The 22,986-nt window shown below is 42.3% G+C and overlaps 2 protein-coding genes across 2 annotated transcripts; one reads left to right on the top strand and one right to left on the bottom strand.

Moving 5' to 3' along the window:
• Window positions 1-188: 188 nt before the first annotated feature.
• nup133 (nucleoporin 133) lies at window positions 189-16,891 on the bottom strand. The gene is made up of 25 exons (XM_076091754.1): window positions 15,665-16,891; window positions 15,358-15,473; window positions 15,141-15,244; window positions 14,506-14,739; window positions 14,164-14,334; window positions 13,433-13,588; window positions 12,284-12,354; window positions 11,602-11,749; window positions 10,923-11,073; window positions 10,387-10,541; window positions 10,094-10,185; window positions 9,513-9,676; window positions 8,722-8,816; window positions 8,333-8,557; window positions 8,124-8,246; window positions 7,112-7,211; window positions 6,707-6,970; window positions 5,435-5,568; window positions 4,691-4,849; window positions 2,928-3,063; window positions 2,295-2,413; window positions 1,285-1,365; window positions 1,117-1,181; window positions 801-889; window positions 189-443 (listed from the first exon to the last, which is right to left on the bottom strand). The coding sequence occupies exons 1-25, from the start codon at window positions 15,790-15,792 to the stop codon at window positions 307-309; spliced, it is 3,417 nt and encodes a 1,138-aa protein (XP_075947869.1). The 5' UTR covers window positions 15,793-16,891; the 3' UTR covers window positions 189-306.
• On the top strand, window positions 15,730-20,784 carry taf5l (TAF5-like RNA polymerase II, p300/CBP-associated factor (PCAF)-associated factor). Its single transcript, XM_076091773.1, has 5 exons — window positions 15,730-16,829; window positions 17,615-17,756; window positions 18,064-18,168; window positions 18,348-19,108; window positions 19,680-20,784. The coding sequence occupies exons 2-5, from the start codon at window positions 17,618-17,620 to the stop codon at window positions 20,475-20,477; spliced, it is 1,803 nt and encodes a 600-aa protein (XP_075947888.1). The 5' UTR covers window positions 15,730-16,829; window positions 17,615-17,617; the 3' UTR covers window positions 20,478-20,784.
• Window positions 20,785-22,986: the final 2,202 nt, after the last annotated feature.

Raw genomic sequence — 22,986 nt, 5'->3', positions numbered from 1 at the left:
TTATTTTGTTTTGTTATTTTTCATTTTAAAACAGTGCTTCAGAAACGTCACTAGATGTCAGTAAACGACACAGTTTTGTTTTTCTGAGAAAAATCTTTGTGTGAAGAATAACTTTTCTATCTGCAATTTCTGCAGAAACTATTCTTAACTATGTTTCCGTTTAAAAAACAAACAAACAGCAGTCTATCTACAGAAATAACACATTTATTGAGAAAAGAGAAAAATTCAAACAAATCTTGAAAATCATTAGAACGCGAATGAAAGCCGAAGTGCAAAAAGCGGTCGTTACCGGGAGGTGATCAGTCGTCACATCTGGACTTCTAGGTAATGTTCATAATTAGCTCGAAGGACAAATTCAAAATAGGGTTTTGATTTCAAACCGCTCAGGTCGTCCAGCTCCAGCAGCTCTTTAACGTCGGGCAGGTACGTCTGCAGAGAAACTCCTGGAAAATAAAGAGACATGAAATATGGAGTTATGTTTTTATTAAATAAGTATACCCTTTAATACAAGGATACGGATTTCTCAATCGATATTATGTCCATTATATCAATTCAATTCAATGTGGCTTTATTGGCATGAAAGTTAAAAAAACAATATATATATATATATATATATATATATATATGAACAGATATATGTGTCATTATTTTATTTATATTTTACTAAAATCAAGCTCAAATGGAAGTCAATGGGTTTTTGATCAGCGAATGTCGGGATGACGCATTTTGTATTTTGGCTTGAATCCTCCTGGCTGTACTTTGGTACGTTTTCTAAACGCAACTCCGTGAACGTGTCTCACCTTCCTGGATGAGTTTGAGGAGGATCTTGACAAAGATGCTGTCTTTGGCGGCTTCCAGAGGGTCGTCGGTCCCGTCGGCCCAGGACCAGCTGGGAGAGACACAGCATCAAAGTGACGTACAGTGTTTGTGAACATGTTCATAAATCAGTGTTTCAATGCATTTTCCTCCAACTTTCGGTCTTCTGATATTCATTTTTTACTCTCATCTGCAAAGGGCTCTGAATTGAGTTTTCAAAACAAAAAAATCATCAAAATCAAAAATTCTGTTTCCTAATTGAACGACTAGACAAACAAAAACACGACTGACGGATCTTACTCGTCTCTTCGCAGTGCTTTCCCGAAGATCTCACACTTCATCGAGTCGATGTCCTCGGCTTCCTCCTGCAACACAAACACGGAAAGAAAACTCAGCGAAGTTGTCTTTCAACGGCAGTCAAACCCCAACTAGCCGAACCTCCAACAGACCAATAAATCAGCAGGTTACCTCGTCGATGTACTCCAGCAGATCCAGAGCCTTTTTGAAGTCGTACTCGTTCGCTCGCCTGTTGTCGTCGCAGATGTACAGCTGAGGAGAGGAAACGCTGAGGTGAGCGGAGGCTGAGTGGAGTTAAGTTCAGCGTGTGAACACGATCGCTTATGGCAGTAATCTGGTTTCAGAAATGTCAACGTAAAACAGGAAATATAGGTTCCTTCTCCATGTTAAGAAATTAAAAGTAAACCCACTGCAAAAATCAGATTATTTGGTCTTTAACGACTTTACTTAAAAAGATCTGTAATTGTGACTTTAAGGTGGAAGACACGAGATTGGGTGCATTCCGATTGCCTCTCAATGGCTCTCAACATGGCCGGCGGCTTACAGCTAACGGCGCTAACAGTGTTTTCCCTGAGGGGTAGACATTACTCTAACATATCTTTAGTTGTTTGCTTCTATAATGTTCAGAATGGGAAATACAGCTCCTTTATGAAGCGTTCACAATCTAAAAAAAACATGATGCCATCTATTATTGGGGAAACAAAAGAGTCTATAGCAACTTGGTTGGAGAATAAAACTTCAACCAGCTGACTTCACAGTTTTTTCGGTTGGTTACATATAAACTGGGCTTCAGAGAACAACACCACCTGCTTTTCTGTGCATGTTAACATAAATAATGACAGGAATGTGTTCTAGTTTGAAGTTTAATCCACCCAAATCACTCCAAACATTTCCCTTCTTAAAAGGTGCCAGATACCAGATTGGGAGCATTTCATCGGCTCTCAACAGGTCGACGGCTTTGTGAACAAAGCAACACACAGAGTGAGAGCGACTTCATACTCTGCTCAGGTAAGACATTACTCCACTACATCTCTGCATAGATTATAGTTGTTTTCATGTGGGGGTGTTCTGACGCCACCAATCCTCATGGTATCGTCACATCCCAACATGGCTGAGGTGAAGAGAATTTTGGTTGTGTGGTTCAGTCCACGGACCGCTTTGTGCTTGTGTGTGTTTTTCACCTGTATGAGGTTGTGAGCGCTGAGCAGAGGCATGGAGTCGGGGTTCTGCTGCTTCTCCTCCAGCAGCTGTCGGGGCAGAGTCTCCTGATGCAGCAGGAAGCGCTCCTGCTCCACGATGTCTGATCGGACGGATAAACGACACCGTTAATCCCTCGAGGCGCAAGGCAGAGACAAGTGGTTTATTTGAAGCTTCTCTCCAAATCCACCGTGAAAACCGGTTGGCTGGCACGTTACGAACAAGGGAATAGTCCTCTGGTGTCCATTTATGAGCAGCATAAACCGTTCACCGAAGCATTGAATTGTCTGTAGTTTAGTTTAGCTGAGAATACCAGTTATTGCACTATTGATTCTGTAACAAATTAAATAATGTGTCAGTAATAAATGCAACTTAATTACATTGTTAAATAGGACATTGGAAAGCTAAACGATATAATGGCAGTAGTTACAGGACCACGCTGTAGTGGTGTCACCCCTTGCGTGTCTATTATGCGACGTTCTGCTGGTTTTTCATCAGTAGAGAAGCTGCTTAAAGTCACATTTTTCAGTTTTCATCTGGATCAAACTGTAAAAATATCAGATTCTGTTGTCAAACAGCAAAATAAAAAAAACTACAAAAAGAATGGTGCATTTTACCGTTGACTTGTTTGTTGAGTTCGTCCTCCGGTAGGTTGGATGCGAGCACCGTCAGCTTACTGAGAGCCAGCAGCGTCTTCTTCTTAACGAAGTAACGCGTCTCCATGTTGGCCTGGCTGTAGAGCGTCCGGTTGGCCTGCAGAGACACAACACAGTCCTTAGTCTTCATTATTTGGATCCCCGCTAGATGCAACTAGGCAGAAGATGCTCTTCTTGGCGCGCGCGCGCACGCACACACACACACACACACACACACACACACACACACACACACACACACACACACACACACACACAATCAGCAGATCAATTCATTAATTCACACAAAAATATGATGATTAAGGTCTTGAACACAATATATTAAGCTGGTACGGGGGGGGGCATCATCTCATGGATATATTTAATTTGTTTTTCTTCTTTTAAACTTTTGATGGTTAAATTAAAAATATCGAAGCATTTCTTATTGTTCTTCTTGCATTCAGCGACCAATTTATAAAGTTGTGATTAATGTTCTTTGTTTTGGTTTTGTACATGACGCTGGAAGATGCTTTGTTATATTTTTTACGTTTGTATTCTGAACATAAAAAGGCTGAAGACATTGGTCAGTGAGAACTTTTGATTTTCAGAGTGTTTTCATTTTGTAACACCTTGAAAAGTGAATAAAGTAAGAAGTGAAAAACACACAGCCAGGCTGTGTTTCAAACCAGGAAGGTTTTCTTTTTCTGTGTGTGTGTGTGTGTGTGTGTGTGTTAAACAGAGAATGGGTGTGTGGCCTTGCTGTGTGGGTGGGTTTGGGAACTGCAAACAGGAAGGAAGCTGTGCAATGTGTGCGTGTGTTGAATACTTTGGGTGTCGTGACCATCAACATGTTTAACGCTGCTGAAAGAGGAAGGAAACTGAGTTTGTGTGTGTAGGAAGGAAGGAAGGAAGGAAGGAAGGAAGGAAGGAAGGAAGGAAGGAAGGAAGATTATATACTTCTGTGTGTTCTGCATAATTTACAACCAACGAGGTAAAAACAGAATGAAGGAAGTGGTATGTGAGGCCATGTGTGTGTCTGTTTCATACATCATTCATTGTGCTAGCAGAAAGAGGATTGGAAGGAAGGAAGGAAGTAACAAAAGGTAAAGGAGAAAGAAGAAGGCATATAGAAACAAAATGATTAAAAGAAGGAAAAACAAAAAGGTAAATGAGAGAGAATAAATGAAGGAAGATACAAAGGTAAGAAGGGAAGGAATGAAAGACAGGTAAAAGGAAAGATTGGAAAGAAGGATGGAAGGAAAGAAAATAGAGGAAAGGAAAGAAGAAACAAAGAAAAAACAGCTGAGGAAACACAAGTTAAAGGTGAGAGAAGAAGGAATGTAGAAAGAAATAAAGGATTAAAAGAAAGAAAAACAAAAGAAAGAAGGGAAGGAAGGGCGGGTAAAAGGAAGGATGGGGAAGATTGGAAGGAAGGAAGAAAAGAGGACAGATGAAGGCAGGAGAGAGGAAACAAAAAGAAAAGGGAGTAAAGAGGGAAGGAAAAAAATGAGGAAACATGAAGATAAAGAGAGACAGATCTAGGAAGGAAGGGTGAGAAAGATGGGACAGAAGAAGAACAATAGTTAAGGGAGGAAATACACGAAGAAGCCATCAGTTACAGAGGAAGTATAAAAGTGTGTGTACGTGTGTGTGCTTTTTTAGCTTTTAAACTGAGAGAGGATGTGGTTTTGGTTTTGTGCTGAAGCGTGAAACAAGCTGTGTGTGTGTGTGTGTGTGTGTCGTACACTGCAGTAGTCGTGGACGTGGATGTGGTGCAGCCAGCTCAGGTGCTGGTGTGACTGCAGGAAGCTGGCCAACTGCTGGTGCTGAGCGGCCGGCTGTGACAGCAGCTTCCCCCTCTTCCCCTTCTCCATGTACCAGCGGAACAGGAAGTCAGCAAAGTTCTGCGGCAGGAAGTGACACGTGGGACAAAGGAAGTGGGTTGAGCGGTGTGTAAAAACAAAACAAAAACAAAAGTGTTGCAGTTACATGTAAATCCAAAATGTAGACACACTTAGTATCACACTTAGTTAGTTTAGTTTAGATAACACTTTCTGGTTTACCAACCCTCCAAAGATAGAACTAATTAAACAAAGCATTGAACAGGAGATGCTTCTCTACTTCAGTACAATCTCCAGTTCTGAAAAGTGAAGTCAAAGCTTCATGTCTTAAACCTGCATTCTCTATACTGACCACCAGGGGGCGACTCCTCTGGTTGTATAGAAGTCTATGAGAAAATGACTCTACTTCTCTCTTGATTTATTACCTCAGTAAACATTGTAAACATGTGTTTATGGTCTCAATCTCTAGTTTCAAGTCTTCCTCAAAGCACCACACCGTTGGTACATCGTGTGCGTCTACAGTGTGTGTTAGTAGAGTGTGCTGTGCAAACAAACCGGGGTCCCGTGCATTAAAACATTGCTCCACAGCTCCTTTAACACGCAAACCCATTATTTCTCAAAGAGGTCCCTTAGCGTTTCTGGTTTTACCTGGTCTGCGAACTTGGTCATGTAGTGCTGCAGGCGGCTCTGGTTGTCGGTCTGCTCACACATCTGAACCAGGATGTCGAAGTCACAGTACTTCTCAGCCAGCGCTGCCACCCACTGGTACTGACCCAGCTCCACTGCAACACACAACAACTGCACAGTGACAACTCTGAAAGTAAAATACACAAAAACAATCTCCCGATACACTGTGACAGCTTCGGATACACACAGACTCTATGTCAACACACATTCAAACCTTGTTTAACTGTTTTTTATTTTTACTTATCGGTTTCTTTAATCCACTTTTTAACTGTTTTTAAACGTCAAAATAGACAAAGAGCTCATTAGTTTCTGACTTTGTCTAAGTGTAAATCTAACAGTAGATTGTAGAACTCTGACAACTTTAATTCCTATTTTTTTTTATACATAAAATGTAATTTTATGTTCTTTATGTTTATTATTACATACAATTGTTGGAGCACCTCTTGAGGATCTTAAGCAGCAGAATACTGGGAACTCTTGATGTAGTTACAGCTGCTGTTTGTCACAGAGTTCACTCAGGACGATATCAGACAATATTAAATTATCAAACATTTTATCGACTGATATACTTTGACGGAACAGTAACATGAAAAATACAGTACGTACATATTATTAGTAGATGAAGAATGAATTCATATGTACGATAAATTAGTTAGTTTTCCGTCGTAAAAGCGAAACAAAACCACTTAATATTTTTTGAATTGTTCAGTATAGTTAATCACAGTTTAGATTTTTTTAAAGTGCTTTCATGCTGATATGTTTCTTTATATATATATATAAGTTGATGTTTATGGCTACTGATATTTTAGTCTAATTTCAAGTGAAGTTTAAAGTCAACTGTTATATTGGCTGTTGGTGTTTTTGAAACATTCATTTTTAAATCTCCTGCTCAGTACATACTTTCGGCTAAAACTCTAATAATGAAATATATGGGTTCTCATAGGACCAAATATTGGTCAATATATCGTAATTAGGCTTTTTAAAAACATGTTTTGGGAATTTTTGCCTTTATCTGACTACTGAGAGTCAGAGAGAAACAGGAAACAAAAAGGTATGACTCTGTTCACTCTGTTGCTGGTATGACCAGCAACAGAGTGAAACAGAACCGGTAACATTGTGGTTGTACAGCGTGTGTCATAAGACGCTTTAAACTTTTAAATATTGCCATCAGTACAGGCAGGGCTCTAGTTTGAGATGTCAATGATTCAAATCTTATTCCATCATTGGACTTACACAGCGGGGCCAGCAGCTCGGAGCGCCGGTGGCTGTACTCCATCTCCAGGCTGTTATACCGCTCCTGTTGGGCCCCCGGGTGCCTCTGCTGCTGCAGGGAGGTCAGCTGGGCCACGTAGCCGCCAAGGTAGATGTCCAACAGCGCCACCAGCTGCTCGCAAAGGGCGCTGCGCAGCTCCGAGTCGGCGTGCGGGTAAACCGAGCGCAGGATGATGTCATGCTGGCGGGAGATGACGGTGCGAACGCCGCCAACAGCGCCTGACGCTGTGAGGAGAGAAGACGCGTGTTTAATACGTTATCCTACGACAAAAAACACTTTCACAGGGAACGACTTCTTCATACAGCATTGATAGAAATGCATCGACCTGAAGCTGCTGGTAGAAGAATGAAGAATTAAAGGTGTACCTGTCCATGGGCTGTACTCCGGCTCTGCAGCAGAGCTTTCAGACGTTCTGTACATGAAGGCCTTCGTCTCCCTGTACTGGCCAGCAGCCTGCAGCATGTCCTACACACACACAGTACAATTATTAGCATTTCTTTTCCCCACTGAGATCTTTACTGGCAAAACATTTGAAACATTGAGAGTAGCAACTAAAAATTGATAAACTAATTCCTGGTAATAGCTTTTTTGCTTGCTACTAGCAGTATTTTGAGCACAGGCTGTATATATAGTGACGTCACCCATTGGTTTGTGGACTACTGGAGTTCGGTATTTTGGCCGTTGCCACTTGTTTTTTTGCTACCAGAAGTGAAGTGACACGAGAGGGTGGAGCAAAGTACAACCAGATGCTGAATAAGACATTTTTAAGCGACCAAAATGTTAAAATTAACTTTCATGAACTCAAAAGACTCTATGAAAGGGTTAAAGTTGTAAGACGAAAACACGGACAACTCCCAGACCGGACAACGCTGTGGTAGAGACCTGTCAATCACTGTGTAGCCCCGCCCTAAAGCATACCCTGCTTTATGGTCCGTTTGACTCTAAATGGACCATAATTTACTAAATGAACATCATGCTGTATTGAAGAAGACTTGAAACTAGAGATTGAGACCATAAACTCATGTTTACAATGTTTACTGAGGTAATAAATCAAGAGAGAAGTAGAGTCATGTTCTCATAGACTTCGATACAACCAGAGGAGTCGCCCCCTGGTGGTCACCAGAGAGAATGCAGCTTTAAGACATGAAGCATCAGCTTCACTTTTTCAGAACCGGAGGTTGAAGCCTGATTTTAACCAAATATCTTCCTGACATTTCCAAATAAAATGTGACAACATTCATGACTTTTCACTTGTAAAAATGAAACCGATCAACTATTTTACTTCTCTAAATTACTTAGTTTTGTTTACTTTTTAATATTAGTTTTCCTCCCTCTTTGGTTACACATCATGCTTTACGATACCATGAATATGTTTACCTTAATGATGTTGTTGACCGTGAGAACCACTTCGGCCCACTGCACAGAGTCGACCGGGTTCTCCTTCAGACTCCGCTCCTCCTCGTCCAGCAGACAATCGAACACCGAGGAGATCTGAGACACCTGCGGGTGCACCGGAAAACAAAAGATTGAATTCATCTTCCCCACACCACCTGGATCATCAGAGCAGAACACCGTCAGACACGAACCTCTCTGAAGAAGACGTCGGCGGCAGTGAGGCTGGGCGGTACGGCGGCGTTGTTCCTCTGCAGCGTGATGCCGATGGCCCGGTTCACCAGCTCGCCGTGTTTGGTGTGGTGGTTCTTCAGCAACATCGCTGCCTGAAGCTTCTCGGCGTGTTCGCACAGCAGCAGGCGTGTCGCCATGGAAGACGAGCGCACCGTCACGTGGCCGAGACGGTCCAGCAGACCCACCTGATGAAAGAACAGAATCCTGAAATGAGCACAGCTCTAAAATATGATTAGTTTCTTTTAGATAACACAGGCTGGATTCATTGTCAGACCACTACTAAAGCTCTGTGCACCATTATTTCTCATATTTAAGATATACGCCCGTGTGTGTGTGTGTGTGTGTGTACCTGGAGCAGGAAGTCCATGAAGAAGCCGTGCGCCTTCATCTTGTCCTCCAGCTGGTGGAGGATGATGAGGGAGGTGAGACGAATGCCGGCGCTCTCTGGAGGAACAGAAACAGAAATAATCACAGAAAAAGTACAAACTGTTTAAATTAGATGTTCAAGCAACTTTAACAAAATTACTTTTTTGTGACTGAATTAGAATTCGTCAAGCAAAACCAGCTAATTATTCGAATTATGTTTAAATTATTTACTTTTTTTTTTTTTTTACAGTGATTAATTTTCTTTTGTGAAGTTAAGAATAAGAAATATGGACGAGTAAGTTTGAGGATATCCAAGGAATATATATCTGAGGGACCTGAGGTAAGTAAAAGAATATACATTTAAAAAGACAAACATGTTATTAATGTATGTTGTATTAATGGAGAACCCTGTGACTAGAAACTGAGAAAATATCTCCTGCAGTCTCTGCATTCAAGTATTATCTTAATCTTAATGTAACATATGACACAAATATCTTTAAACTTACTGAATCAATTTGATGGAATTACAGTGAAAAACTGAAAGGTATTTTTAGTTCTCTCGCTCTCCCATTAACGTGTCGCTTCATGACAAAAACTAATTTGTTATTGACAAAAATCACAATCCAACATATTAAATAAAGAGTCTGGAAGTCTTTGTTTATTATAAATATAAGCACTATATGTTTCATATGTAAAGAGATGCTACACCAGGCACCTTTGCATTTAATTGTCAGGTTTTTTAAGGGCCTCTCTCCCTCTCCCTCTCCTCCTCACCGTCGGGGACAGACTCGGCCCAGCGAGGGTCGGAGGCCGGGTAATCGTCCACCAGGTCCAGGTTGATTCGAGTCACCACGCCGTCCAGCTCGGCTCCCTCCTCACCGTCACCATCGGCGGGGAAGAGCTCGTCTGTGACCGTCTGAGCGCCCACCAGATCGTTACTGACAGAGGAAAATAAATAAAGTTTTTATTTAAAGCATCACAGGGTCTAAATCCTTTCTAAATCTGAAGTAATGCTGCTTCAGTCTAACAAGTATTGATACGAGCCTTCAAAAATATTGTATTTTGTTCAATAATAAGTGAACACAAAACTCAATTAAATGTTAATTTGAAGTCCAACGTGATGAAAAACAGCCAAATGTCTCCATACAACATGATGCAGAGAGAGAGAACTCTATTTGTGAAGCTTGTTTGAGGTTTTTACTTGATCAGTGAAATGATTTGGTAATAATTTAAGCACTTGATTAAACACAAAATGTGTAACATTTGTCACTAAAAACACGGATCCCTTTGTGTGAAACCAGCAGCCAACCTGTCCCGTTTCTTTACGTTGTGAGTAGAGTTATGTATTGACGTACCGGCAGAACTGCAGGAAAGCTAACTTCAGGAGTTTGGTCTTGTCCTCCTGAGCTACAGGCTCTGCTCTGGTTGGAGTCTCCATGACTGAAACCTTAAACATAAGAAAACAAAAACCAGAAATGCATTTTAAATTCAGTCAACATCAAATGCATAGTCACATGGTTCAGTAGATTTTCTTTTCTCATAACTGGATTATTAATGTGTGAATAGTTGGATGCAAACATCTGGAGAAAGACTGAATCCTGACTAGAATATCTTACAGATATTGTGTAAATTAATTAGTTAGTTTCACCTCCGGAGCTGCAGTCAGCGAGGAGCACAGCGAGTCCTCCATCGTCTCCGGCAGGATGGAGGCGCTCTCCCGGGCCACCACCGCCACCAGGCCGCTGTTCTGGGAGAAAAACACGGGCAGGTTGACGCAGCAGCCTCCTCCACGAAGACCGTCACCTGGACGGACAGACGGAGAGAGAAACATCGTCGTCAGACATTCAGAGACATCTTCTGTGTGTTCATCGTGGGGTTTGGTCTTTTCTATCATGGGTCAATAAATAATTACATCGTCATTTACAATTAAAAGAGGTCAATTTCCAGTTTTCTTACACTTTATTCATTACTCACTTGTTGGTTTTTACAGTTTACTCGATGTTCCCTGTGCGTAATTACTTGTAACATCTTAAATAACTGACTTCTTAAGCATCATTTAAGTCGTATAAACTGTAATTCCATCACTCTCCATTTTATAATATCTCACCCGACAGCATTATTACACTAATCTGATTGTGCTCTGGTGCTGTGGAGCCAGAGAGCAGCGAATGGTCCTTTACTCACCGGGTGAGTTGAAGCTGATTTTCTCATCGGGTAGTCCTCCCCTGCTGGTTCCCGTGGAGCAAGCAAACACCAGCTCCTCGGTATACAGGAAGGCGGTGGAGCCGGGGGAGCGCGGCAACGCCAGCCGAGTGGCCTGCAGAGCCTCCTCACTCTGGGAAAACAAGACATCGAGGAAGAAATAAGCGTGCTTCTTCGAACGTAAAACCTGGGGAAACAGCATCATCGTCCTCTCAAGGATCTTCATACCATCCCGTCATAAATTCAAACCAGTGACTGCCTGCATGTCGTAAAGTGAGCACTAAATGTGCCATTAACACTCGTATACCAAACAATGTATGACTGCAAGAAGACATTCCCCCCATTGTTGAGATGGAACAGAACAGGACTTGTGGGGAGAGAAGGAAACCGGAAATGGTGAAACAAAGACATGTGATTGGTCGACACTTCACGTCATCAGAGGGTTTCATTTTTGTTTCGGGCGTCAGTTTGTAGCTTCAGGCCTACGACTTCCATTGAAAATGACTTTCAGGCTGTTACTTTGTCGCTCATAGTGTTAATGCAGCATAAAAGGGTCATTAATTAGAGAGTTACGGTCCTGTAAAACCCTGAACACCAAATGCTGACATGATACAGATATTTGATATAGTGTGACCTGCACTGTCCAAGGATCAGGACTGACCTGGAATGGAGGGTTGTACTTGGTGACTTCCACGGTGAACTGGTCTGAGATGGCGGCTCCGTTGTCCTGCAGGGTGACCAGGCAGTAGTAAGCCAGGCAGGGAGTGTCTGAGGGGTGCCAGGCTGTAGCCAAAACCACCAGGCCAGCTCTGAAAACACAAAGACTCCGGCTCAGTTCGGCCTCAGATCTACTTGGTATGTCTTTGGATTTATTTTTAATAATACCTTACATAAATCCTGCAAGATGGTATCAGGTTCCCTGTGTACTTTATATGCTTTGCAGCTATAAGTATGTTAATTCTACTCCTTTAACTCCTCACTACTTCTTTCTGGATTTCTGGATCCTTCCTTCAGTCACAGATTATCTGTGGATTTTAAACCTGAATTTAAAGTATCATGCTTTCATTTGTCTCCTCGCAAGACAGTTGTATTTCCCTCTACCTCCTATTCACAGACCTGGATTTAAGAGGTTATACATCACAATCAGATGGGGGGGGGGGAATTAATAATAATAATTAATAGAAAGACATTGTTCAGTAGGGAGACTTTTAAATTGAGAAAATGTCATCAAAGTTTAAATACAGCAAAGACAACTTAAGACCTTTTATTCTGAAGTGTAAAACAAGCAGGAAGTTGTGCACGTGTATATAAACACACACACACACACACACACACACACTCACTGGCTGTGCTTCATATCCAGGTACATCACGTTCGCTCCCTCCTTCAGCTCCTCGTAGTTGCTCTCTGACCCCTGGTGGGAGACGAATGTTAAGAAATCATGACGGACATTCACAGTATTGAAATGTTCTAAAGATGATCTGATCGACGTGGATCAATGTGGCTGCCAACATGCAGTAGAAATGATGGAAGTCAAGAGTTTAACTGAGGATTTGATTGAATAAAAAAAGAGCTTTAACTGCATTTTAAGTTACAGTTTTACCTCCTGCTAAAATATACGTTCACCAACATTGTTTCTCTGTGTGATGGGCTTTATACATGTACTCAAGTACTGTACTTGAGTACAATTTTGAAGAATATATACTTGTACTCGACTACATCTCAGAGGGAAATATAGTATTTTTTATACCACTTAATTTATCTGACAGCTTTAGTTACCGGTTACTTTAAAAATCTGACTGAAGAACCTTTGAAAGAGTGCATCGTAAAAAACAAAAAATAGATTTGAGCTTAATAGATTAGTCCGTCATCAAAAAAATGAATCTACCACTGTTTTGATAATTGATTTATCAGCAGAAATGCCTGAAACATTTGATGGTTTCAGCTTCTCAAATGTCCCGTGAATCTCCTCGTCTTCAATGATAAGACGAATGAACTGAAACATTTTGAGGTTTGGACTGTTGGTCGGATAAAACGAGACATTTGAAGGCGTCACAAACCAGACAACCAATCGATTCGGGGAGAAAATAATAAGCAGATTAATCCATCATGAAAAGTTGCAGCCGTTATAAAAACAGCTTAATCATTAATGCATAAGTAATAATATACAATAGTGTGTATGTGTCATTGGTAATACTATATAAACTAACAAGGCTTTGTTTCTGCTTCAAGTATTTCTACTTTTAATACTTTAAGTACATTTTCCTTGATTATGTTCACATACTTTATGTGCACAACATTTACTTGTGAAAGAGTATTTTCAGAGTGTGGCATTAGTACTTTTACTGAAGTACAGGATCTGAATACTTCCTCCACCACTGTATGACACTGAATCAGACCGATAAACGATATATATATATATATATACACACATATATATATATATACACACACACACACATATATTTTTGTTTTTCTCCCCTCGTACTGACCCAGATGGCGTCGGCAATGCTCTCGGTCAGCGCTCGCTCGGCGTCCCAGCTGAGGATCTGGTGCTCCCAGCTGTCGTCCACCTCCCATTTACTCAGTCTGGAGCTGGTCAGCGTGTAGAGGCTGCTGGCTCCGCCCACCCACAGCACACTGTGGAGCTGCAGCAGACAAACAGAGAAGTATTTCAACTGGAGCTACAGCTGAGGCTTCATCTGAAACAGTTTGTAGGTCATTAAGGGAATATATATATATATATATATACATACATACATACTGGAGGTGTTGAACTGGACGGTTCAGACTAAATCGGTACAGAAATCCATTCATTCCATCATCCATCAAAATATTAAATAGCAACAAGTAGTCGTATTAGAAACATGGAAGTTTAGTGTAAAATGTTTAGTAGTTCCAAGCAACCGTTACAGTATTATTAAAAGGTGATACAACCCAACGTAAGCTTTTTTTGAACAGATCCTTTTAATTTGGTTACTAATGAATTGTTACCAATATATATAGTTTTTACAGTTTAAAATGTTGCTTACATATGCCTGTAAGCATTGCAGAGCACTGCCCGTTAAAATATGTGACATTTGTAAAGCTGGATTTAAGGAGGACTTTTGAGTCCTTCAATGAGGAGCTTCTGTAGCAGGTTATCTACATTTCAGCAGGGCAGCCCTACTGACCACCACCCACTGAACTCCACTTTACGGAGAAATCTGTCAGCAGGACTCACTGTGTCGTTGGCTGGCGGGGAGAGGATGCCGAACAGGCTGGAGACACGGCGTCCGATGCCGGAGAGCATGCCCTGACCCTGCTGCAGCGCTCGGTACTGCAGCTTCCCCGAGGAATCGGCACTCGCTCTCAACAGCCGACCCTTCATAGAGGACAAGACGAAGCTTCCGCCCTGAGAGAGGGGAGAAGAGTTAGAAATAAAGACAGAGAAAAACAACAAGATCTTCAGTGATGAATTGTAAATATAGAGGCTTGTGATATGGATTCACTAGTAGCTGCTGTATTAAGAGTCAGGTTAGAGGTTTCAGCTGCAAAGACATCAAAATAAATCAGATTTACTTACATTGACGGCAACAACAAAGTTGCAGAGATCTCCCAGGTCCACGTCCGTCTCTGTGTAGTTGCCCTCCTGGGCCAGGCTGGTCCACAAGCGAGCCGTTCCCTCCGCAGCCACGGCCAGGACGGAGATGGACTGAACGGGGGCCGTCTCCAGAGGAGCGGCGGACGACACGGCCACGAGGTCGGCTGTGTAGTTGTACTCACTGCTGGGCAGCTGCAGCTCCTTACACACCGACAGCTGCAGGAGAACACACAGACAGTGGCTGGATTATAAGACTTGAATGAATCATCTGTGAGAGTTTCCTCTAAGAACTGCAACTAAACATGGGACAATATGAGAATTTCATATCGCAATTAACCTGGCCACAATAATTACAATTCACAATGCTATTCCGATAATAATCTAAATATGCTTAACGCTCTTAAACGTCTATGTTTTGATTAATGAGAAAATATCGTAAAATGAGTATCACAATTTCACAGAGCCGATGGTGACGTCTTCTAATTGCTTGTCTGTTCCAACCAACAGTCCAAAACCAACATGTTTTAAATGAACAACCAGATAACGCAGACTAAAGCAGCAAGGGGGACGTCTGGAGCGTGTTTGCAGCTTTTTATTTTCTAGATCTTCAACTGTACCTTGGCCACAGCGGTCTGGCAGATCTTCCAGAGGATCAGTCTCTCTCCACAAACCATCCAGGCCCAGCCGCTCTCATTCACCTTCACTGAGATGTGGTCATCAACTAGAGGGACCGACCCACACACAGAATTTTTCAGTGGCTTTCAGAGCTTTTAACAAACCTTGACAAACAGAAAAAGAGGCATCAACAGGAACATGAACTTCATGTTTCTTTACCATCAGCCATCGTCAGTGCCTCCATCACTTTGACAGGCAGCGACGAGCCGAAGGTTTGCACGTCATAGTTGACTGAATCTGCAGCTGAATGGCTCTGCACTCGGGTGGGTGTTGACCTGATGGAGAGAGATTGAGAGTTCAACAGATCCTCAGGAACATCAGCCGAATATCACTGAGCTGTGACTACTTTGGTGCTGTTGAACTGTAATACACTATATTAAGATAGGTGTTTAATATTAACCCTCATTAATATAAATGGGGTGAACACAAAACACAGCTAAAACGTCCGTTCAGTGATTCCACTCACCTCGCGGACAGCGGCGTCCTGCGCGGGGAGAACAGCAGACTGGCGGCCGCACCGGAGACGCTCTTCCTCCCGGTGGTCCTGCCCTGCTGCCGGCGGCCGGAGCTCGGGTTGGCGCGGGGGGTAAACATGCCGGTACCGCGTATTGCTCAACGGTAGAGAAATATGTACGAATTTAACCGTAAAAAGCAATATTTGCACCGCTAAAAAACTCACTGAAGAATCCTCCTCCAAACAGCGCGCGGTGCAGTCGCTCGAAATATGCGTCATCACTGTGTCAACGGAAAGTCCCGCCCATCGCATAGACGGCTTTTTTTTCTTCTTTTATTTTTACACTTGACAACAGAAACAATAACTATCGGGATGGAAAGACGTTGTGTTATCATTCATTCATTTAAAAAATATTTGTACATTTTTATTTTTTATTTTTTTTTAAATATATACTTCAAACACGGGTGAAATGTACTTAAGTATTGTACTACAATTAGGCCAACATTTTACTTTTTACTCTACTACATTTGTCTGACAGCTTTAGTTACTTTTCAGATTCAGATTGTTTATACAAAATATAATCGAAAAATAATATTCGATGTATTATTTATTACAGTAGAATGACAGTGAGCACTGCGAACTACAAGTTGACATTTTCATTAATATTATTTGCTATTTAGTGAATGACGTCCACTGGCGTAGTGGATATTCTGCAAAAGAACTCAAAAAGTGAATGTTATCAAGTATTATTTAAATATCTGCGACTAACTAATATTATTAACAAAATATGAGCCAGTTGTTTTGTTTTTTGTTTTGTTTCTTATATATTTTGCGGTAATGCACCAATTCATGTTTGCCAACCGCCAATAAACCTCAAAAAAAAGAAGAAGAAGAAGAAGAAGAAGAAGAAGAAGCCGACCGATCCAGACATAGCTAGTAGACTGTCGCTACATTTACCTTGTGGATGCTAACGGTGAAGCCAGGAGGACGAGTAGATTCACGATAGCTGTTAACCATCAGAGATGAAAGCGAGCTAGCTAGCTAACCTGTAGCTAACATGATTTGATGGAGGCTTTACCGGAGCGGCAACGTAGTTTCAGCTAGGATACATTAGCATTAAACCCTCACTAGCTTGCACACAGTAACGGAACACGGAGAGGAACCCGCACGATATGCAGTGAGTACCGATATACGACCCGGTGGTGCTACGGAACCGGATCAATCCCGCTAAAAGTTTGGAGCCGCCAGGCCTGCTGCCACTGGCGCTAAGTTAGCCGGTTAGCTCAGCTCAAGGCATCCTCCTCTAATGGGGAAACCAACCCGCCTTTTAGACCGAATTAACGCGTGTTTCGGGTTTCCACATTCGTTGCATGCTAGCACATATATTAAGATTGTCAGAAAAGGTGTATTTCCTTCACAACCAGCTCTGCTCCCAGTAGACCACACACTAAAAACACTAAATATAAATACATTGTACAATACTACAACTATTCTGTCTGTATGTATACTATTGCAACACAACTATTATTCTGTCTGTATATATATTATTTTAGTTATTGTGCATTTTTTACTTAGTTAATGTGTTTTACTGTTTTATTACTTATTTACTTATTTATAATACTTGTTTTGATCTTGTTTTTTTACTATGTCTCTTCTTTGCACTATCCACTATGCTGCTGTAATCCTGTAAATTTCCCCTTATAACGGATTATCTTATCTTTAATGTTTAATGCCTCAGTAAACACATTAGCTCACGTTTTTGCTAGCTAGTTTGCTAAGTTACTGGGATGATGCTTAATATAAATATTGCCATGTAGATGACGATGAGTTGGATTCCAAGCAGAATGCCTGCCTAAAAACAACCAACCCAGTCTGTACAACCAGTGTGGTGTGATGTGCAGGTGACTTCAGGTGACTTCTCCTCACAGGTGTGTGTGACACTTCTATGTTGTTTTTTTTCAGGTCATGAAGCGGGTTCGCACTGAGCAGATCCAGTACGCCGTGGCTCAGTACCTGAAGCGGCGGCAGTATGTGGACACCGATGGCTCTCTGAAAGGAGCCAAGCTCTTCCAGTCTGCGGAGGAGATGGCTGCCAGTCTCACAGGTGAGATGACTGCAAAGATGGTGGTGATGACATTTGTGTTCCACATCACGACAAGTCATGTCACATGTACATTTATTTAATAGTTGAGAACATATGATCTGTGTATATCATTTAATGCATTATTATAAATTAAAGTCCCTACATACCCGCACATGTGTTTTTTAATCTATTGTGGCTGATCTGCCCTGCTTTGTGCCAAGCTGATTTTTATTTTCTCTCCTACCTCTCTCTCTCTCTCTCTCTCTCTCTCTCTCTCTCTCTCTCTCTCTCTCTCTCTCTCTCTCTCTCTCTCTCTCCCTCTGAGCAGTGCAGACAGAGTCGGGGTGTGCCAACATCGTGTCTGCTGCACCCTGCCAGTCCGACCCACAGCAGTATGAGACTCAGTACTCCCGGCTGCGCTCCTTTCTGTCAGGTATCCTATGATTCACAGTCCTGCTGCATTGTCACTGAATTCCTGTTTACCACATTACCAACAGTCACCGGTTTAAATGTCTGCTCGAGGTTGTTTTGGAAAATGGCGTCCACCAAATCATACGTACATGTCGTCTTTGGATTCTACCCTCACAATAATTTTTATTTCCCACAAATCAGAAACAGATATATCCTGGGCGAAGGAAGTGAGCAGCATTCTGTACCCGCTCTTCGTCTACCTCCACCTGGACTTGGTGCACTGCGGCCTGAAGGGGGCGGTAGATGGTTTCTACAGTCGTTTCCATGGCGCCTTTCTTCAGGACAGCGAGCAGCGCGCCACCATAGAGCAGCTCCGCCATGTTCTCACTTCTCAGGACGTCGCAGCCAACCCCAAGTTGAGTGCTTTCCTGGAGCACAAGTATGTGGTTCACCTGACGGAGCCGGCCTACAGCTACCTGCTGCGTTACCTGCAGAGTGAGGACAACAGTGCCCTCTGCAGGACCCTGAGCACACACCTGCAGGTGGAGGTGACCGCCTCGAGGCGCACAGACTACCAACTGTATGGAGCAGCTGGCGGGGCGACCGCCGCCCCAAACTCCACCTCCTCCTGGGCGGGGGTGGACGGGGCGGAGGGTGGCGAGGGGGTGGAGGTCCCTGCAGGGATCCCACAGAGCGAGGTGGCCCTGGAGACTCTGCAGGACTGCATCAAGAAGGTCCGTGAGGGGCCCCCCACGCTCACCACAGTGTGTTTTTACGCCTTCCACCACACGGAGCAGACGTTGAACACCGCAGAGGTCTCGGCCGACAGTCGGCTGCTGGCCGCCGGCTTTGACAGCTCCACGGTGAAACTGTGGAGCCTCCGAGCCAGAAAGCTGAAGGCCAAACCGCATCAGGCTGACGTGTCGCTCATCCACCTGGCCTGTGACGTACTGGAGGAGGAAGTGAGTTGACTGACGGGATAAATATCGTCTGATGGTTGTTTCAAATGGCTTCAATGTGTTTAATCATGTGAAAACATCTTGGTTTCAGTCAGTAAAAGCAAGTTTACTGTGCAGTTGACATTGTTTTTTACAATTTGTGATATGTATAGCTTATTAGGGCTTTCCAGAGTCCAGAGTGATTTTCTTTTTTAAAATCTAATAATAATTAAAAACCCAAAGATATTTAATTAAACTGCTGCAAAAAGCAGCAAATCCTCATATTTGAGAAGCCCGACCCATACATTGCATTTTTGATTGATAAAGTAAATAACCAGCAAATTTTTTCTGTTTTCTTTATCTTCTAAATTGTGTTTTGGACAGTTGGTTGACAGGAACATATTTTTGACATTAACCAGTGAATTGAGGAATAGAATAGAATTGTTAGAGGCAGCCCGATAACTAATACTTCAGATTGATTAAATTGACTGTTTGAAGTTTTTTTCACATACATAACATTTGAACTCGTATAAAGTAAAAAAAATAATAATAATGGAGTTGGGTAATGTCAGATGTCACTTTTGTTTCTCCTCAGGCGGATGAAGAAGACTGCTCTGGCAGCGAGATAAAGACGCTGCGAGGTCACAGCGGCCCGGTGTTTCGTACCGCCTTCCTGACGGACAGCTCCGGCCTGCTCTCCTGCTCTGAGGACACAACCATCCGCTACTGGGACCTGGGCAGCTTCACCAACACGGCGCTCTACCAGGGCCACGCCTACCCAGTGTGGGACGTGGACGTCAGCCCCTGCAGCCTTTACTTCGCCAGCGGCTCCCACGACCGGACGGCCCGCCTCTGGACGTTCTCCCGCACCTACCCGCTGCGGCTCTACGCCGGGCATCTCGCCGACGTCGACTGCGTCAAATTCCACCCCAACTCCAACTACCTGGCCACCGGCTCCACAGACAAGACCGTCCGGCTGTGGAGCACCCAGCAGGGAGCGTCCGTCCGCCTCTTCACCGGCCACCGTGGCCCCGTGCTGTCGCTCGCTTTCTCACCTAACGGGAAGTACTTGGCGTCCGCCGGCGAGGACCAGAGGGTGAAGCTGTGGGACTTGGCATCAGGGACGTTGTTCAAAGACCTGCGAGGACACACGGACAGCGTCACCAGCCTGTCCTTCAGCCCGGACAGCAGCCTGGTGGCGTCGTCCTCTATAGACAACTCAGTCCGGGTGTGGGACATCCGCAACTCCCACGGAGGGACGCCAGCCGACGGCTCGTCCGGCGAGCTGGTGGGACTGTACACTGGAAACACCAGCAACGTGCTGAACGTCCAGTTCATGGCCTGCAACCTGCTGCTGGTGACGGGAACTGCACAAGAGAAAGCAGAACAGTAGCCACGGCTGTATCTTTTTTTGTGTTGATGTTTGGGAGAAAAGCTTGAATATCTCCAGAAGTGTGTTTGACATTTGTCTGTCACCAATTTTCTTCCCTAATCCAACCACTGAGCGGTTAAAGGCCACCACCTGCACAGGAGTCAGGTTTTTCTTTTAATTCTCGGCATAAAACAGTCGCCTTTTCAAACTGGCTTAGATGTTCAGTTATAGATCAATTATCATTTGTCCTTGGTGGTGTTGTCTAAATTCCAAAGCTCCCTTACTAGATGTCAGTATTAAATAAATAAAAAGTTTTGGTTCCAGTGTCTTGGTGGTTGAAAGCTGTTTACTCTGCTGTCATGCACACGTTTTATTATCTAAAACAGCAGCATATGACTGTTTTTCTTGTTAAATAAAACAAGCTAAATTTGAATCTGCAAAAATCAGTTAGACCCAAATAGGAGATGAAAATGTTTATTTACTGAACTGAGAAAACAACCAAACAGACAAAAAACTTTGTTTTGTTGCACTGATGAGTATTATGGGATGAACTGTTCCCTGGTGTTCAGAATATTAGGAGTAACCTCCGCAGTACACTGAGCTGCACCTCATTTTAATCTCCAGAATGTTTAGCCTAGCTTAGCACAAATACTAGAAGCATGGGAAAGCTGCTAGCCCAGCTCCATCACAAATAAGAAATATATATATATATATATATATATATACCTTCCAACAACTCTAAAACCATCGTATACACGTGTTGTGTAGCTAGGCTAACCGTGGGTAGGGTTGAGTATCATTTGAGACTTTTTGCTTCTCGTGCTGATAGAATACCTGAGTTTCACTCCCAAAGTACCAACACAGATCTTTAATCTCTAATTACTTTGAGGTTTTTCAACCAGATCATTTAAAATGTTACTGCAAGCCGAGATACAAGAACTTCGGCCAAATACATTTTAAATGACATCAGAAACTGTCTGAAACAAACACAATTCCAAATCTGTTTGTATGTAATGTTGGCTTTGTGCACTTGACAGTTTTTGATACTTTGTTCCAAAAATATGTAAAGAGCTGAATGCCGGGAGCTTATGGAAAATGTTTTGTTAAAGGCTGCCAAAAAAAACACAAATATTGAATAAAACAACGACATTAGTTTGTTTGTGTTCAGGCTGTAGTTATAGTTATTAGAGTAGTTACAAATGTCTTTATTTTGCAGGACTACTGGAACAACAGCAGGTTGTTCTGGTTTCACTTTGGTTCTCATTTAACGTTCGATAACTAGTTGTAACTTGGTAAGACAACGAAGAGGCATACACTCAAAATGCAGGACTGTTCCTTTGATTAAAATGCATTGATCGAGTCACACACCAGCTTCCACCGAGTCGATCCATACACAGAGAATAGGATCCTAAATACTCTGTGACATGAGAAACTCTGTAGTGCATTGATGCTCATGGGGTTTAGAGACTGTATTCTAGATTTTAAAGTGCCTCAAATGTGGAATACAAAAGTTAACAAGTGACTATGTGAGCTTTAAAAACACCAGAGCAGGAAGTGGTTGTTTCTTCTCTCTTGGTTTGTAGGGTTTGAGTAATAGAAAAAGTGTAAATAGCCTTGTTGAGGACATTTCTAAGAATCAAAGGCTGTATTCTTTTGCACTTTTCTGCAATTGGCATGAACGGTGTAATGTTTAAAAAGTATATATATATATATATACTGTATTTTTGTAACATTTTGGCTACCAAGAGTTAACATCCAGGTTGAGCTTAACGAGGGCTAAAAAATACTCACCTAGAAACTGATTTCAAACATCCAAATTGTGATTGTATTTTTGTTTTCTATATATATCGTTGTTTTGCATATTTCATTCATAAATCCAGCCTGGAAGTTGTACTTTATGTTTGTCAGTAACCTTTTGTTCCCTCCTGTAGCCCAAAACAAGGAATAAATAACAAAATTATTTAAAGTAATGCTTCAGTAAGTTCCTTTTCTTGTTTGTGTGTCATGCTGGTTTGAGGGTGGTTTGGGCCTCATCATGTGATTCAGCTTCATATATAAAACACCCTGATGTCATTAAACCTGATGTACCAGACTGGATAAAGTTATACTATGACTTTTACAACATACTACACTTTGACTTTTTTATGCCTTATTGGACATACTATATTATGTCTTTTTAATGACTTTTGTCGACATATTATAGTGTAAAACATGGAGGATAAAATATAGGTTAATGGTGTATGCATTTAGCTTTTTTGATGTTTGTTGTGTGTGAAATATTGTCAGTCTATTGTCTGATCCACTCTCCGGAGCAGAAGGTGGCGCTAATGCACCAATAAGCTGGATGCAGGTTTTTCCTGCATTCAGTGAATATCAACTTCATTCACTAAATCAAAAAAAATTAAATCTCTTTAATGCGGTATTCATCTTCAGGGGAAAGAAATGCTTGAAGTACTTGTTTTCCTTCAAAATGAACTCAATAAAGAGCTCCAGTTAGTCAACATCTAATAACTGATGCAATAGAATAAAA

This window comes from Anarhichas minor, unplaced genomic scaffold (assembly GCF_050575085.1).
Source record: "Anarhichas minor isolate MPS153535 unplaced genomic scaffold, ASM5057508v1 ptg000014l, whole genome shotgun sequence".
Classification (NCBI taxonomy): Eukaryota; Metazoa; Chordata; class Actinopteri; order Perciformes; family Anarhichadidae; genus Anarhichas; species Anarhichas minor.
This window is presented reverse-complemented; position numbering and strand designations above follow the sequence as displayed.